General features: G+C 32.4%; 2 protein-coding genes and 1 long non-coding RNA gene across 3 annotated transcripts in view; 1 reads left to right on the top strand and 2 right to left on the bottom strand.

Annotated features, from left to right (window-relative positions):
• Window positions 1-2,964: 2,964 nt before the first annotated feature.
• On the top strand, window positions 2,965-5,366 carry LOC139527352 (WW domain-binding protein 2-like). The gene is made up of 3 exons (XM_071322742.1): window positions 2,965-3,029; window positions 4,100-4,257; window positions 5,087-5,366. Exons 2-3 carry the CDS (start codon window positions 4,170-4,172, stop codon window positions 5,278-5,280), a joined length of 282 nt encoding a protein of 93 aa, XP_071178843.1. The 5' UTR covers window positions 2,965-3,029; window positions 4,100-4,169; the 3' UTR covers window positions 5,281-5,366.
• A 3,647-nt stretch (window positions 5,367-9,013) lies between these two features.
• LOC139527344 (uncharacterized) lies at window positions 9,014-11,630 on the bottom strand. Its single transcript, XR_011665333.1, has 3 exons — window positions 11,552-11,630; window positions 10,405-10,546; window positions 9,014-9,487 (listed from the first exon to the last, which is right to left on the bottom strand). It is a non-coding gene; the product is annotated as an uncharacterized lncRNA (long non-coding RNA).
• Window positions 11,631-14,388: 2,758 nt separating this feature from the next.
• Window positions 14,389-19,416, bottom strand: part of LOC139527337 (guanylate cyclase soluble subunit beta-2-like) — a 69,516-nt gene continuing 64,488 nt past the window's right edge. The window contains exons 11-12 of the mRNA XM_071322727.1: window positions 16,514-16,668; window positions 14,389-14,718 (exon numbers count right to left, since the gene is read on the bottom strand). Of these exons, the coding sequence (XP_071178828.1) occupies window positions 14,442-14,718; window positions 16,514-16,668 (432 nt within the window). The 3' untranslated portion in view covers window positions 14,389-14,441. The remainder of the gene's footprint in view (window positions 14,719-16,513; window positions 16,669-19,416) is intronic.

Raw genomic sequence — 19,416 nt, 5'->3', positions numbered from 1 at the left:
AATTATAATTTTTACCTGGAATTTTAGTCTTGCTCAAACGTTTGTTTTCAGTGAATTATTATAATTTGAATTTGTCTATTCGTCAGTTTTCATTTAAACCTGGTTTTGTCCATTTATCCCCGACGGGTTTTGATTGTCCCGTCTAAAGAATGCAGGTAAGTAATGGACCGAACTAGGATTACAAAGGGAATTACAAATCTGTATCTACGTACATATACATGAACTATACAAATTAAAAGTCTCTTGTCAGACCTACGTAATCCAATAGACAAGGAAATGACGCATGCAAACTATGATACTAAATTTTAATTATTTCGATTTTAACTTATACAAGGTGATCAAAAGTGTACAAGTTGTGACGTATTTTGAATTTATATCCAGTTTATTATGATATTTATAACTCTTAATAATAAAAGCAGCAGACTAGAACTACACTCATTGTTAATTTGACCCGATTAAATAAAGGTTTAAAGAAAAAGATTTGGCTTTATACAACATTATTTAGTTAATACTTTTAAATGGCTTGACATACGTTAAACTAAAATAGTTTAATGAAAACTATAAATTTATATTAAAAGTGACCACCACCGACACGCATTTTAAAAATGAACAAACAGGTAAATTTAACAAACATTTGAATTTCAATTGAAATAAAAACTAAATAATACTGTTGATTTAAAAGTACTAGCTCTCGATTATTTAAGAAAATGTGATAAAATTTTTATACTGCTGATACAATTTTTTACTTTTACATAAAATGCACAATTTTGACCTTTTGGATTAAAATTTAACTGTGCTTTATACATATTTTTGCAGGTTTCTGTTTACATTTCTTATCCATGACATTTAATCGATCGCGACATATTTTGAACATTCAGTGACATTTTTTGTAACTGTAACAGTTATTCGGTTAGAGAAAAAAACATATTTCTCAATGTATGTCCTTAGTTATGTAATAATATTATCATTTCACATTTATTCTCTCAAGTTTTAAAAAATACTCTAATCTTTAACAGTGAACAATATGAATAAGATAAGTTGAAAATAATATTTGAAGGTTTGCTTAAACTTTTCTCTCTCAGTGTAATGTTATAATAATAGTGTGTCTATAAGTCAGTTATTTTGCTTGTAGCCATTTCATTTGAGCAAAAAAAATCTTTAATTTGAGCAAAAAACATCTTTCATTTGCATCACAAACCATTTTTCTTTTGCGACAAGAAATTATTTTGTTTGCACCAAGACTACTGGTAGATATGTCCTCTACAATCTATTTTTATTTGGTTTCATACACCATTATTTAGTTAATACTTTTAAATGTCTTGACATACATTAAACTAAAATAGTTTAATGAAAACTATAAATTAATATTAAATATGTGAAATCTCAAGTTACCACCACTGACACGCATTAAATGAACAAACAGGTCAATTTTACAAACATTTTAATTTCAATTGAAATAAAAACTAAATAATACTGTTGATTTAAAAGTACTAGCTCTTAATTATTTAAGAAAATGTGATAAAATTTTTATACTGTTGATACAAGGTTTTACTTTTACATAAAATGCACAATTTTGACTGGTTGGATTAAAATTTAACTATGCTTTATACATATTTTTGTAGGTTTCTGTTTACATTTCTTATCCATGACATTTAATCGATTGCGACATACTTTGAACATTCAGTGACATTTTTTGTATCTGTAACAGTTATTCGGTAAGAGAAAAAAACATATTTCTCAATGTATGTCCTTAGTTATGTAATAATATTATCATTTCACATTTATTCTCTCAAGTTTTGAAAATACTCTAATCTTTAACAGTGAACAATGTGAATAAGATAAGTTGAAAATAATATTTGAAGGTTTGCTTATACTTTTCTCTCTCAGTGTAATGTTATAATTATAGTGTGTCTATAAGTCAGTTATTTTGCGCTTGTTGCCATTTCATTTGATCAAAAAAATCTTTCATTTGAGCAAAAAACATCTTTCATTTGCATCACAAACCATTTTTCTTTTGCGACAAGAAAATATTTTGTTTGCGCCAAGACTACTGGTAGATATATCCTCTACAATCTATTTTTATTTGGTTTCGGTCAAATTAAAAAGATTACAAGTGGTAATTTTAAAACCTGATTACCAAACTTACGTAAATCTCCCGTTTTTAAATTTTCAAGGGACTCAAATTAGATTTTATTTTGAATAAAAGTTAAAACTGCTCTGCACCAGTTTTCTTTTTAATACAAGCAGATAAACCAGGGGTGGTGTTCTCGAAGCTATCTTAGGATAAGGACGTGTCTTAAGACCATCTTATGACACGTCTTGTGCTAAGTCGTGTTCTCGAAGCTCTCTTTACTTAGGATATATCACTTTATTTGTCCTAACGTTAGACACCTAATTAGGTGTCTTACGACTAATCCATTTTTTTTGCTCCCTTAATAAAATGTGCATTTCGTTTTTAGCTCAATACTTTACGTGAAAATGAACATAAAATGAAACACGCCATCAGTTGCTAACTCGTATATGAAGAAAGTGTGCATGGTTTTAAACTTTGAACTTCGTGTTCTTCGTGACTATAAAATGTCATAAGACCATTAATGGACATGTCTAAAAATATAAGATACTTTCGAAAACCAGGCCAATGTATTATATTCGTATAAAGTTATCCAGCCACAGCGAGCTACTATATAAAGATCATAATTCCGTTTTATATTCTAATACCAATCTCAGCCGGCTACTTTATCATGATTATGATTCTGTGTTATATTCGTTTATAGTTATACCAGTCACAGCCGGCTCCTTTATCATGATTATGATTCTGTGTTATATTAGTTCATAGTTATACCAGTCACAGCCGGCTACTTTATCATGATTATGATCCTGTAATATATTCGTGTATAGTTATACCAGTCACAGACGGCTCTTTTATTATGATTATGATTGTGTTTATATTCGTTTATAGTTATACCTGTCACATCCGACTACTGTTATTACAGCCTCTACTACTCCTACTACTATTGCGAATATGAATTGTGAGTATATTATTTTAGATAGTTATAAAAGTATTCCTTTTTCCGAATAAGTATTGTACAATAACATGGGGTACGAGACTTGAGGACTTTTAGTGACGAAGAATATTTAATGACAAAATTATTTTTTTATAACGAAACATGTAAAACGTCTTGACTCAATATTTAAAAGAGAGTCAAAAGATACCAAAGGGATATTTAAACTCATAAATCAAAATAGACTGATAATGTCATAACAAAACCCGAAAAAAAGAAAAAGAAAAACTACAGTACGCAAAACAATACGTAAAAAACCGACTGGACAAGACGAACTTCATTAAAAAACCCGTTGTGAGATCAAGTGCTGGTTTGTTTCCCGACCCACATGTCAGATATTATAATGTCCTGATGGGATCGCTTTTTACCGCGTTTTAAATATGTGCCCTATAACACTTCCTGCCGACCAATCATTTGGATATAGCCTATCGAACATAGGGATTGAATGCTAGTTTCGTCTCTTATCTTGAAAACCGCTATACACTAAATAAAGAAAAACCGAAAGGGCGCAAAAATTTTCAAAATGTTCAGATATATCTACTGTCCATTTACATCAACACTGTCAGTTGATATATTATTTTGAAATGGCCAGCTTGCAAACTAACGTTTTGTTCAAATAATCAAAACTGAGAAGATTAAAGTCGTCGAGTAATGTAAGTTTAAAAAGCCAAATTAGAAACTAGAAATACAATTCCTATTCTAGAAAATGTAAGGTCTGTGAGTGAATTGCAAACCAGCAGAAAACAGATACCTTAGATCTTTTAACTTGGTATAAAAAATATAGAACAGATAAATGTATCCTATAATCAGTCTGGTAACCATACACTTAAAAATGAGAATAGAAATGGGGAATGTGTCAAAGAGACAACAACCCGACCATAGAACAGACAACAGCAGAATGTCAACAATAGGTCTTCAATGCAGCGAAAAACTCCCGCACCCTGAGGCGTCCTTCAGCTGGCCGCTAAACAAATATATATAGTTCAGTGATAATGGACGTCATACTAAACTCCAAATGATACACTTGTACATTTCAGTCCGTCTGGTGCTATTCCTGGGATAGTTGTTGGTTGCATCATCTTTGGAGTTATAGTTTTTGTTGTTGTTATGGTTGTATGCAAGCAGATGAAGACCAGTGGGAACAGAGGAACCGTTGTAAAACCAACGACAAGAATTACTACTACCCAGGCTCCACGTATGTAATACCCTAACTTATAGAATTGGAAATGGAAACGGGGAGCGTGTCGAAGAGACACCAACCAGACCAAAGATCAGAAAACACCATAAGGCAAACAGTAGATCTTTAACGCAGCGAGAGAAGTCCGCATCCGGATGCTGGCTATTGCTGACTCCTAAACTATAAAGTATAGCGAATAAAACGCCCCACTAAACTCTGAAACATTTGTATGAAACAATAATTGAAAAAAAACCACAACACTAACAAAGGCTTGAGGTTACTGCTTTGGGACAGGCGCAAGAATGCAGCGGGATTAACATGTTTTTTTTAGACATAAATCCTCTTCATATACCACGAGTCAATGTGGAATAAACAAATGCATAGCATTACGCACAGTAAAACTCAGTTCAAAAGTCCCAGTCCGATGTCAGATTATGCAATAGAAGAAACTAAGCCAGGTGACCATGATCATCATAAATTAACAAATGATTAACTGATCAAAAGGTAATGTTAAAATGATACTAAAATCAACCAAAACTTTCCCGTAAGGTGTTTGATATCATGCCATCATAAATTATACACCCTTATCATGCCAATAACTGGTTTTAGTATACATGAATGCAATATTAATATTAAAAAATGCCATGTCTATACTCATATTTTGTACATGCATTGAATGCTTCGTGAAAAAATGGTCATATTTAAATCAGTTGGATTAGGTACCTTTATGTTTTCCTTATTCCATTAAATAAGGGTTCAGATTAATGTCTTTAAATTTAGAAGAGTCAAATGAATTGTATTTCTTCTCAAGATAAATAGTTTCCTACCTTGGATTTTTGTATTTCAGCCCAAGGACCAACATTTCCAAATCAATCAGCCGGAATGAGTTATCCACCACCACCAGGACAGAATATGGCGTACCCACCTCCACAAGTACAGTTTGGATACCCACAACCCCCTACTCCTCAGGGACAATTTGGTTACTCACAGCCTCCTCCTCCAGCTTATGGAGGTTATGGCGCTCCACCACCGAAGTATTGAATATATTTCTCAATCTATTTTCAAATGCTAATTTTCGGATTAATATTTACAGTGTAAAGACTTGTAATATAAAATTACGTATTTCAAATGATTAACCTTCTATAAACTAATAAGAAATTGACTAATAATATCACTACAGATGGTTACGTTCAAGAAAAAAATGATAGTCATACGACGATGTAAATAAATGAAATATCTGAAAACATTTTATAGAATGATTCATTTCAAAAATGAAAACGGCTTGTGGTGAATTATTCAGAATCATTTCATAACAGCGTGAAAAAAAAAACATTTCTTGATGCGCTCAGGTTATCAATTGACTGGGCCAGATTAGGTGAACGTTCGTTTGTAACACCCACTTGTCATATCGTAAATGTTATTAACATTTTAACTGTAGGTTCGCCAAAGGTCCTAAACGCCTAAATCAAATAAAATGTATATAACAAGCAGATAACTAAACCTTGTATGTTGATTTAAATGTTGAATACTTAAACTTTCTTTTTGTTCTTCTCGTGCACCTGCATGTACTTTATTGTTTTTTTTAATTTTATTTAATACCCCACTGGATGGCCTCTAAGTCCGACGGACTGAGTAAGCGTTAAATCACTGTTATCATAAAGGTAAATGATTTGAAGTATTATAACCAACATAAATATTGCGGTTGTCCACGCTGTTATGAAAATGATTCTATGTTTTTCCTTCAATTAAAACCTCTAGGATACACAAAAGATAGTAGTGTGTTTTGATTTATCGGTTGGCAACGATAAAATGTTCAAAATAAAAAAGGTCAAAATAAATTGACCATAAATCAATAAATAACTTCTATATCATTATTTCGAACAATAATCGATAATGTGTGTAAATTTTCCAAACAATCAAGTAGAAAACAGCACAAACGAACAAAAATACAAACAAAAAGAAATAAAATCGAAATTCATACTTTTTTTTAAGTATTCACAGCCCACACTGCATACTTTTGTACTTACATGATCAACACAACGGGTGCAACATGTCGAGCAGGATATGGTTACTCTTCCAAAGCATCCGACTCCATACCATGCTACTTTTTGTCTAATAGCTACATGATACCTTAGATACCCTAGGTTTTTGGTTGGGTTCATATTGCCACAGAGGTTTTTGTATGTTATGGCTTGCATTGACATCTGCAAGAGTTGATGCTATTTCAAGTTTCTTCTAGCAGCTGCTGATTCTTATTCACATAATTAATAAGGTTGAATTAAACAGTGAACAGAGTGGTTAAATTGAGGTAGTATCAACGATTTAATCAGAGGACTGCCTGACTTAAAATTACAGCTTATCTTAGGAGGAGTTGATTATCTCGAATTCTGTAAGTGAACTGAAATGTATTGTTGTAAGGTTGTTTTGATTTATATATCATTATTTCCAATAAACCATTTTAAAAAGGTATAGAGAATACTATAGTGATTAATTGAAAACACGTGTGTCGTTTTGTGTCGTCTACAAAAATAGGAGGCAATCATAGTGTTGAAACTGAATTTGAATACGTAGTTTCTTAAAAATTTCTTGATATATAAAAGGAACAATTTGAAAAAGATTTGTTATAAAAAATGTCTGTTCCAAAGTGCGACTACTAACCTGGTGTATCCACCAGGAACGATAACCCATCATAAGTACAGTCAGGAATGCTCCAAGTCAAATATTTGAAACTGCTGTCGTGTAAGAACCGGAACAGTAAGGGACCTAAGTGACCAATAATTATCATACAGAGTTCATATCAATATTCTACTTTTATATGAGACTTGTGCTGGAAACAATTGAATGAAAAAATACACTTTAAATTGAACAAACATTTTCCTACAAGAAGCGATGACAGAGATACCAAGGGAGTGTTCAAACTCATAAGCTGAAAACAAGCTGACTTTGCCAAGACAAACAATGAAAAAACGGCCAAACGACAAACAAAAGTATGCAAAACACAACATAGAAAACTAAAAGCTGAGCAAAACAAAATTCACCATATACATTTACAGTGGTGATCCTCGTTACTCCAGAAGGTTAGCAGATCCTGTTCCACACTTGACACTCGTCGTGGTAATCTAATAGATTATGTCGATGACGTATATCAAATGATGATTATGCATTACGCAATAACAGTTATTGGCTCTTAAATAATCTCAAGATATCATCATAAACCATCAGTCGTGTAAATTTTTTTCTTTTGAAGCATGTCCGGGTGTGAATTTGTGAAATTCTGATTTTTTTTAATGACGAAGCATACACAATAGTGTCACTGGTCTAAACAATTAGTACAGACATTAAAAAAATAAAAACAAATGTAAGAGCAACACATACCTATTTTAAACCAAACTAGGAGTGATCTCAGATGTTCCGTATAGAGCAAACAGACCCTGTACTACATGAGACAACCGTCGTTATAATCCTTATCATAACGCCATCGGGTGATATTGATTTAATTCCTGGTACCCCCAAACGGATATTTTGGTTATGAATTAAAGCTGAAACGTGGACACACACAAAGCCCCGTGATGCGACACATGCTATCTTATTAAATGACAAAACATACATTTTGACTTGCACTTCTTTGGACGCCTCAAAAATGTATTGGGACTACATCCAATATGAGATGCCAAGTCCTCTTCAGTCATTTAATCTAATGTGTTTCCATAGAAACTAATCTATTTTAAAGTCCTATCAAATGAGAATTATATTATGTCTGTATTTCAAAAGATAATATAACTGAAAATTTAAAAATAAGCAACACAAATTCCTTATTGGTGCCACAAAAAACCTCCCTTTTTCTTATTAGACAAAACAACAAGAGATAAAACAATATTAGATATACTTTTAAAACATGCACAAAACATAAAAGACTAGATGGATTTACATAACACTCAACCCAAAATACCATTGTAAAGAAATTAAAACTAAACAAAATCGAACAACTGTATTATGCATACGCGGAAAACATAATACGAAAACACCCCAAAACTAGCAGGAAAGATCATAAAAAATTATGACAAATGAATACAAATGAAGTATAACTGATCTTCAATGAAAATCTTATAAAAACCATCACTAATAAAATCATACTATAAAAATCCCACCAAAACAATAACAAAAAAAAAAACAAAAAATACAAAAAAAAACCAAAAAAAACCAACATAACGAATACAATGAATTCTCCAAAGATCAAGAACGCGACAAACAACGCTAACGTTAATCACGAAGAAAGGGATTCATTCTCTAACATATACTTAGAAACACAACGGATAAGCGTGGATTCCTGAAAAACAAGCCACTCGCCCTCCAGGCTGATGTTTTCTTTTTTTTAATAATCAACGCGTATTAATTGATTCTATCACAGAATTTAACACCACACCGCTAGCTGTTCATCTCACAAAACCTTCAGATAAAGGAAGGGACACAGAATAGATTCCAAATAACATCATCTTAGTTCAAACATACATTTATCAAACTTTCACATAAAAGTGATATCTCATATTTCATATTGAATGGTATCTTCTACTAAATATGGTATACTCATAAGATTATGTCTACACTTATAAATACATATTCTAGGTGATTAAACATACTGTTCGAAACCGTTCTAATAACATTTCCAAGAAACAGGCTACTTTTTATAACAAGGACTAAGAAAACGTCTCACTTCACTTCGTGTCATATGAACTTGTGTGGTTATTTATTGCACTTGACCTTTACTGAATTACAATTTAAGTCAACATATTACAAAACTTGGATTTATTCACTTAAAATATCGATTATAATATACATGCAGTTAACCTAACCGAATTGATAAAAACATATTGTAAGGCATTATATCATTGCGTATCCTTACTTTATATTATGAAAAAATGTGTTGTTGATACTAATGTATGCGAAGTTCTGATTAATTGCTGTAGTCTTCCATCTGAGTGTTCGAATGTAACAATAGAATACTCAAACAGATAAAGTGTACTGAAATGTCAGAGTGCGTTTTTATCCCCAGTTAATTTAGTTGTTTCGTCAACGCAATTAGGTTCTTCTAATTCGATTTCGTCATCATTAATGGTGCCCACTTTCCTTTGACGTACTATGCAAATAAGAATTCCTGCCATTACGGATACTATCAGTAGAAACGCAGACACAGCTAATAAAACGTTGGAAGGCTGATTGTCAACATCAGGTCCTATTGTTGTATTATTACCTGTTTAAAACATAATATTTATAAAAGTGATACTGTCATTTTATTTTTAATAAAAAAAATCATAAAATTACAAAACTTAATAAGTTTTCAGTTCAATATTTACAGGTTAAGCGAAGAACATACCATCGAATTTGTTTTCTAATGAATAAAAGAAACTCTGAACTTAATCTTATTTGAATATATTAACTATTACATCTTTATTTGTAACGCAATTTAGATAAACCGGTTACATTCAGGAATAACTGTGATTTTATTTTACTGTAGTAATTTAAAAAACAAACTTTTGACACTTTCGTCAATGCTCATGAAAAAATGTTAATTTGCAACGAATAAATTGTATTTTTTTTGTATGTGTTTTGTTTGTGTAACGGAAAATGTCCGGAATGAAATAGTTATATTTATGCGCATTGTATAAACTTTCCATATTTCATTTGCGCCGATTTGGTTGCTTTATTTGCGCCGCTTCAATTATTTCAAGTTTCATTTGCTTCTTTTTGCATTTAGTGCTGTGGCCTAAAGAGGTTTTATTGTCCATTGATATTTTATAGGCTGTATTTAGATTTTTAAGACATTTGATATTTTATTGCTAGTTTTGAAACTCTGTTATTTTAGTTGATGTAAACAGAGTGTTGTTAACTTAATAATGGACTTGTTTGCTTAAAATCCTACTTTCACCTCCCCATTGTGGGAAGAGGCACCAGTTATATGCATGTTTGAATTGGTTTTTCATAACATAAGTACCACTGTCTAGCGGAATAAGTTTATAATGAGAAATATATATAATTTGCATTTGTAATTTACCTGTAAAATAATTAGCGCGAATAAAAGAAATAATCGGCGCAAGTGAAAGAAAAAATCGGCGCAAGTAAAATGCAGATCGACGCAAATGCAAAGCGCCGATATTAACATCATCTTACCTTCCATGAGGAATATCTACAATAACCAATCACATTTCGTACTTGGATTAATTAGGATACACCACTGCTGTCCGATTCCAAAAGTCTTTATAGAGTTTATGACACTCGATCAAAATTGTCGTATAAAACGCCTCTGTATCGCCTGAAAACAAATTATTCCCTTTGGATGTGCCTTATTGTGATATGAACTAAATTAATTACCACTAACAAATTCAATAGAAGGTACAGCTACAATGCAAGAAAGATTGAAGTAGTTTGAAGTATTTTATATCTGCTATGTTTGTCACTTATTTACCAAAGCAATATTAGATTTAATAGTGAGACTGAAAACTTGTTGCATTGTATTAGAAAATATAGAATAAATATAGAAGTTTCGATGCATTCAATTTCATATTGTTCTAGTTTGATTAAAATGTCATTGAAAAACTTTTAGTTAATAACGAAGATGATAAAATGTATGTTATGTTTATTCATTTATATAGATACACACATAAGGTTGGTACATTTATAAAACAAAACCAGTGACAATATGAGATATAAACAGCCGTACAGCTGTTTGATCGTCATAAATAACTGAATTACCCTTAAAGTGGATGCAATCAAGGTTATTTAAGTATGATAATATAAATGTCATCTACAAATAATAATGTAATAGATTTATTCAATGCAGAATAGCTTCAAAGTTGTATGATAAGAAAACATCATAGGTCTGAATTAAATGATAAAACAAGCAGTATTTTGTTGAAATTAGGAACGATAATTCATGTTTCGAAGACGACAACACACTCAATTTCATCCTTAAACAATTTCAACATTTCTAGATATAATGAACGTTTAATGTTTATCCGTTTAAGTACAATGTAATAGTTAGGTTGAATTTTGTGAAAACTTAAGCTGATAACCAGAAACTCATTAAATCGATGTCAAATAATATTTCATAACCTAAACAAGAAACTCTTCGATTCTGAAGAATATGTATGATCACTGTCATAGATTAATCTGGAATCCGTATGAAATAATATTATACATTTTTTTAATAATTTTCCTCTACGCGTAATTTTTTAAAACAATTTTTTTTAGTAGCATGCAGTGTCAATCAGTACAGATCTATTGAACCTAATATATTACATGTAGATAGACGTCTTACCAGCTACTATCTTGTCAACATTATCATATGTATAATCATATCGAAGCACCTGTTATTATCTCACAAAATAAAATTTGAATAATCTCCCTTTATAAAGTTCTAAACGTAACTTTACAAATTTTCGGATACTTTTTTTTACAATGCATTGTTAAAATTGTCAGAAATATATGGTAGTTTAAAAGATGAAAGGTTTATAATAGTTTATAGAGAAATAAGACGAGACTAAATGTTACTATACTTATTTTTTTGATAAAGTTAACATCTCAAACTGAAGTCAATTTACAGCTCATATTAAATCTGTAAAATGAACGTAATCCAATAAAATAAAAGTAATGAATTCATACTTAAAATAGTTCCAATCATCAAGTAGAAGTAAACAACACATCAAAATATTCTTGGAAACTTATAAATGTCACAAAAAAGCGGCATAACTCGATAACCTTCTCTGAAAATATCACTCATGATACTAACATATACCATAATATCAACAATAAGCCGAGAGTTAAGCCGTCTCAATTGATATTTTATAGTGTGTCTTTCTATGAGTTGATGTTACACTTTTGTTTCAGGTAAGGGTGAAGGTTGGTAGCTATCACAACGTTTAAACCCGCTGTATTTGCTTGGACTAGCATAATTCAGGAACCTGATGTTCAGTGGTTGTAGTTTGTTAATTGATGTGGTTGATAATTTATGCTTATAAGTGTTTCTCGTTTCACGTTTTTTTTTTTATATATACACATGGAAAAAAGTATTGCAACACCAAATTAAAATTGAAATAAAAAAAAAACACTTTTTATTTTTTGTGATATAATTTGTTAAAATAGAACTAATTAAACATTATTTAAGTATCACCTGAGTTTAATCAATAAATATCGACTCGATAAGTTTTTATCTGCACATGCAGCTACTGTACCCGTAAACAGCAAAACAGATGTTTTCATCCTCATTGTTTTCAACACTTTAAATAACCAAGTTTTTAAAGTTATGTGATTGACACCTTGTAATGGGTCCTCGACAACTCTAAACTGCAGCAAGATGGCAGATTATCAGCATGAGAGAAGCAGGGATGTCGCTGAAACAACTGCACGTATTTTTGGTCATCACCATTCCACTATAAGTCGTTTTGAGAATAAAAATAAGGCACTAAACGATGTTAAAGACCTTCCGAGATAAACCTATACCATTTGCTAGGGAAAATCAAGCATAATGAAGGTTGGTCAGAAGGAAACCCATTGCATACAATACAATCCTAAAAAGAGAGTAGTGGGCATACAGGAGCCTTTTAAAAAGAACTGTTCGAGATCGACTCATCGCTACTGGTTATCGTGCGATAAGACCATTTCGGAGACCTTTGCTTACGAACAGACACACAGTTTTCCGTATCCAATGTAGTGCGGAGCTCGCTAAAGTTGAAAATTAGCATCGCGGAGGAAGATTCATTGTTCCAATGGAATCCGGTTCATCTTCCTTGGACGGATCGTAGCCCGTATTTGAACCACATCGAGCATATATGGGACACTATTGGGCTGAACGTGCGCGAAAGGACACCCCAGTTCAAACACATCATGAAATAAACAATGCCCTTCATCAGAAATGGTTGCTGCTACCTTAGCATCAAATTAGTCGATTTTTGGCAGGAATCAGAAGACGTTTAGATGCGGTTATCCGTTTGAATGGAGGCTGCGCACAAAGTACTAATTCTTTGGCGTATAACGATCAACCATGATGTGAACAGTCATCTGAAGATTAATTTTGAAATGTCTGACATTGTAAAGTTCGACTACAGTTAAAGTTGAAAAATGCATTTTTTTGTACAAAAAACACTTCATTTTGTTATTAAAATTGTGGTTATATAAATCATTTTTTTTCAAACATGTTTTGTTCGTTTCAATGCCAATGTTATCATAAACTATGTTTCAATAATATTATACAAATATTTTATTATATTTCATCCAAAAAAAGACGCTGATTTTTCAAATTTTAAAAAATCAAGGTGTTGCAATACTTTTTTCCATGTGTATAGATAAGACTGTTCGTTTTCCGGTTTGAATGGTGCTACACTAGTCATTTTTGGAGCCCTTTATAGATTGTTTCTATTACCGAAGCCTAGATTTTGCATCTGCTTTTTATTGAAAACCCATTATGTATCTCCAATTGCTTCAAAACCTTTATGATTATTACAATGTAATGAAACTTTCTCACACTCGAAATATTATTGTGCACCTCCTTTTTTATTTTTTTTTTATCAGAATCGTTTTCACGGATTTCTCTAGCAAATTAAAATCACACTACAGTACTTTTTGGTAACGTCCTGTTTTGCTTTTGCTTCTAATTATCTTTTGGTATTTCAATCTTAAAATGAACACTGCAAGCGGCGGGTGCTATATCGCTATGATTGTTTTTAATATTTCAGAGTACTAGTATAGTATTTGTATTGTGTTACAATTACTTTATATGAAAACATTTTTTTTTTAGTCTTTTTATAAATATTTTTTATAAAACACGTTTCGTCTAAATCCCACAATGGAAAAGTTTTAAACAGAAAAAAAACAATTGCCGACAGTTCAAAATTATCTGCTTTAGCATATATAGAATTAATGCTAAAACTGCTAAACTATCTTATTCGTACACTCAGTTCTTTTGTATATCTGTTTGGTGAAACTGATAGGTATACATCCATTGTGCCACGTGATTATGCTGTTTTGAATTACCACCGACGTAAATCAAACCCATGACACCCAGGACTCAATGCGAGATTGCTACAACGACACCATCCAGCAGCGAAAGGTATTTATTTGCATATAGAATGTTACCAGTAAAAAAGTAGACTCAAAACATTTATTGCAAAAAGAGTGTTTAATGGAATAACAATTACAAAAGGTATTTGATATCAAAATAAAACACAAGTAGCACTCTTGCTGATTTTTGATTTTGTTTTCTTAGTGGTATTACTATTTGTATCTGTAATTTTGATTGGTTGCTTCTGATCATTTGCTTTTGATTTGGTAATTGCAATTGGAAGGTCACTGAAACTGTCATTTGGTTCATGTAATCTTTTGATTCCTTTTCCAATCAATATATACGTGTTCATAGAGCCCTTTCCTTTCACTTCAATTACACCTCTGTCTCTAAGAATATAATTACTTTTGTCGTCGTTCATCAAAACTCTACAAAAAAGGAAAAAGAAATACGTTTACAGGTGCGTAGCTACGTTTACATCAAAACGCCTGGGTGTGCACATGAATTTTGAGGGGAAAATAGTTTGATCAAAATAAATAAAAGGAACTGTTTAAAGCACACAAACAATTATAATGCTCTCTTTGATTACTCGCATTGGAAAATAAAAGTGACAAAATTCAATTGTTAACCAAACTGAATCATATTGTATATTTGTTCATTTTCTGTCAAACTTTGAATCAATTGAGAATATTCTACTCAGTTTATTATTGTTTAAATCATTGTGAGTATGTTTTAATCTGTGTGGCTTGCATTTTTATGTTTTACCTCACCATCTATGAAAATTCATTATTGCATACGTCTATAAACGAAATTTACACGTAAAAGATTTTGAAAATTATATGAAGTTATAATAATTAATAGAAATTGCTTTTTTTTTAAACTATTTTCATAAAGTGTAGATTTTTTTTGGTCGATTGATTGGTTTACCCAACATCTCCTTTTACACATATTCTAAAGTTACTGGTTTGGATATTTTCTCTCAAATAAAATACAATAAGATCCCAAATCCCGCTGTGGCCCTTCTTATCCTTCAGATTTATACTTATAACTGTTTAGTTTATTTTTGACAATAGCCAATTGACGTGGCTTGATACTTATACATCCCGTCATTGTATCATTGTGCTATAGTAAAATTTGTATTCTTTTCTTTCGTTTTGCTTATGTTTTTGATTAAATGCCTTTTTGTTTACCTTGAAATATTTGCTTGTTTTTACAGTAATTAAGATAATAACAAAATGTTGACTGTTGCACCCCTATTTTGACATTTTCACCTTTTAAGTCTGTTTGTTTTGTACACACTTCGATATCTATATAATGAAATTGTATGCAACTGTCATATAAGTGAGATGTTTAGCTAGCTATGAATCCAGGTTTAATTCATTATTTTCAACACAAGAAAATGCATGTACCAAGTCAAGAAAATGACATTTCTTATCCATTAGTTTGATATGTTTGAGCTTTTGATTTTGTCAATAACAACTGTATTAATGAAGTCAGACAATTGTCCTGTCTCACACACTTCCGATAGAAATATTACGAATACGTGTAATTAGTCACATGCCGGCAATTGATTAAAAGTACATTTTTTATCTTTGCCATTTTATCGTTTTTTGTAAATACATTTTTCCAACTTATTGCATAATTGTTTTCATAATTTTGCCAAAGTAATTCGTAAGCCTGCCTCTTTATGACTACTTCCAATACCATTTTTTTGTTAAATGAAAGTCATATTACGAGAATTAGTTTTTGTAAAAGTAGTTTACCGATGTTTAAATAAAACCAATTCAATAAGAAGATGCAAATCTAGGTAACAAGCAAATAACCGAAGGAATGCCATGATTTAAAAAATATCAAGAATTAGGATTTGACTTACGATACATTTCTAAAGGGGTCATATGTTGTTTTTTTATTTGAAAAAAAAGAATGGGTGATAGCTTCCAATAATTCACAATTTTCGCACTTTATTTTTAAAGTGCATTTATATTAAAGTTTAATATATATGATTGCTATCCAATGTATGTGCTTTAATCTATTTTATTCTATAATGTTGATATTTTTGCTAATATGTAAAACAAATTGTTGTCGTAGTCATTTGTCCATTCGGCGTTTGATGTGTTTTGTCATTTGATTTTGCCATTTGATTAGGAACTTTCCGATTGAATTTTCCTCGGATTCAGTATTTTTGTGATTTTACTTTTTGATAATTTCATAAAAATATATTACTTGGCAGTACTTCCACTCATATGAATTCTTCCTGGAACCCCATGGCTTTCCATTCTAGATGCAGTGTTTACAGTGTCACCAAACAAACAGTACCGAGGCATCTTCTTACCAACCACCCCTGCAACAACAGGACCACTGTGAATCCCTACTCTTATCTACATAGAAAATATAATAATGATGATACGTGGTCATAGTGTCTCCAAACAAACAGTACCGAGGCATCTTCTTACCAACCACCCCTGCAACAACCGGACCACTGTGAATCCCTACTCTTATCTACATAGAAAATATAATAATGATGATACGTGGTCATAGTGTCTCCAAACAAACAGTACCGAGGCATCTTCTTACCAACCACCCCTGCAACAACCGGACCACTTTGAATCCCTACTCTTATCTACATAGAAAATATAATAATAATGATAAGTGGTCATAGTGTCTCCAAACAAACAGTACCGAGACATCTTCTTACCAACCACCCCTGCAACAACCGGACCACTTTGAATCCCTACTCTTATCTACATAGACAATATAATAATGATGATAAGTGGTCACATTGTCTCCAAACAAACAGTACCGAGGCATCTTCTTACCAACCACCCCTGCAACAACCGGACCTCTTTGAATCCCTACTTTTATCTACATAGAAAATATAATAATGATGATAAGTGGTCATAGTGTCTCCAAACAAACAGTACCGAGGCATCCTCTTCCCAACAACCCCTGCAACAACAGGACCACTTTGAATCCCTACTCTTATCTACATAGAAAATATAATAATGATGATAAGTGGTCATAGTGTCTCCAAACAGTACCGAGGCATCCTCTTACCAACCACCCCTGCAACAACCGGACCATTTTGAATTCCTACTCTTATCTACATAGAAAATATAATAATGATGATAAGTGGTCATAGTGTCTCCAAACAGTACCGAGGCATCCTCTTACCAACCACCCCTGCAACAACCGGACCATTTTGAATTCCTACTCTTATCTACATAGAAAATATAATAATGATGATAAGTGGTCATAGTGTCTCCAAACAAACAGTACCGAGACATCTTCTTACCAACCACCCCTGCAACAACCGGACCACTTTGAATCCCTACTCTTATCTACATAGACAATATAATAATGATGATAAGTGGTCACATTGTCTCCAAACAAACAGTACCGAGGCATCTTCTTACCAACCACCCCTGCAACAACCGGACCACTTTGAATCCCTACTCTTATCTACATAGAAAATATAATAATGATGATAAGTGGTCATAGTGTCTCCAAACAAACAGTACCGAGGCATCCTCTTCCCAACAACCCCTGCAACAACAGGACCACTTTGAATCCCTACTCTTATCTACATAGAAAATATAATAATGATGATAAGTGGTCATAGTGTCTCCAAACAGTACCGAGGCATCCTCTTACCAACCACCCCTGCAACAACCGGACCACTTTGAATCCCTACTCTTATCTACATAGAAAATATAATAATGATGATAAGTGGTCATAGTGTCTCCAAACAAACAGTACCGAGAAAGATAAGAAGTTAGCAATATCCTTTAACTCTACTTTCCGCTAGTTAGAGGACGTTCTTTCACTAAACAATTCAAAACTTGGTGACTATGTGGAACGCATCTATCCCATCGAATTGGAGATAAAGGATACTACAGATACAGTTAAGTCGCCTTCATATCTTGACTTACATCTAGAAATTGTCAATGAGGGTCGGTTGAAAACAAAACTTTACGACAAAAGAGATGATTTCAGCTTTCCAATTGTGAACTTTCCATTTCTAAGTAGCAACATTCCAGCAGCACCTGCATACGGGGTATATATCTCCCAATTGATACGATATTCCCGTGCTTGCATTTCCTATCTTGATTTTCTTGATAGAGGGTTACTGCTCACAAGGAAGCTTTTAAACCAAGAGTTCCAAATGGTGAAGTTGAAATCATCCCTTCGTAAATTTTACGGACGCCATCACGAGTTGGTTGACCGTTATGGAATAACCGTTTCACAAATGATATCGGATATGTTCCTTACGTCGTAACTACAATCCCCTTCCATTTCATGAATGTGACCTACCGAATTAGACTATTTACCGGATTTGTAATCACATAAGCAACACGACGGGTGCCACATGTGGAGCAGGATCTGCTTACCCTTCCGGAGCACCTGAGATCACCCCTAGTTTTTGGTGGGGTTCGTGTTGTTTATTCTTTAGTTTTCTATGTTGTGTCATTGTACTATTGTTTTTCTGTTTGTCTTTTTCATTTTTAGCCATGGCGTTGTCAGTTTGTTTTAGATTTATGAGTTTGACTGTCCCTTTGGTATCTTTCGTCCCTCTTTTCTTAACAACCACCCCTGTAACAACAGGACCACTGTGAATCCCTACTCTTTTCTTCATAGAAAATATAATAATGATGATAAGTAAATATTGGAGTAAATATTAACAGAAGGAATAAAACATAAAAGACAGTCAGGAAAACTTCGCCATTGATAAATTACGGTGGGAACTATAAACGTTGTGAAATACCTTTCAAAAGATCTTCAAATATGTCCGTATAATTTATCTATTTCGTTGAAAGTAGAATGATTAAACTTAAGGTGACAGAAGAATACCGATGTCGAAACCCCGCAAATAGACTTAACAAAGACATATGAATGTAACATAAACAAAAACCTGGAGAGTATCGCATGAACTCCAAACGGAGCGAGAACGGGTACTATATAAAAATACAAAACATATGTCCTTCCCTTATTGCAGTGACAATGAATCGGTAAATTCCACAGATCATTTTTCTCTCCCTTATTTCAGTGAGGTTGATTTATTTATTTTATTGACTTTAAAACTGTTAAAACCGCGAAATAATGTACTCTCTTATTTCATTGATGTTACA

This window comes from Mytilus edulis, chromosome 1 (assembly GCF_963676685.1).
Source record: "Mytilus edulis chromosome 1, xbMytEdul2.2, whole genome shotgun sequence".
In the NCBI taxonomy this organism is placed as follows: domain Eukaryota; kingdom Metazoa; phylum Mollusca; class Bivalvia; order Mytilida; family Mytilidae; genus Mytilus; species Mytilus edulis.
This window is presented reverse-complemented; position numbering and strand designations above follow the sequence as displayed.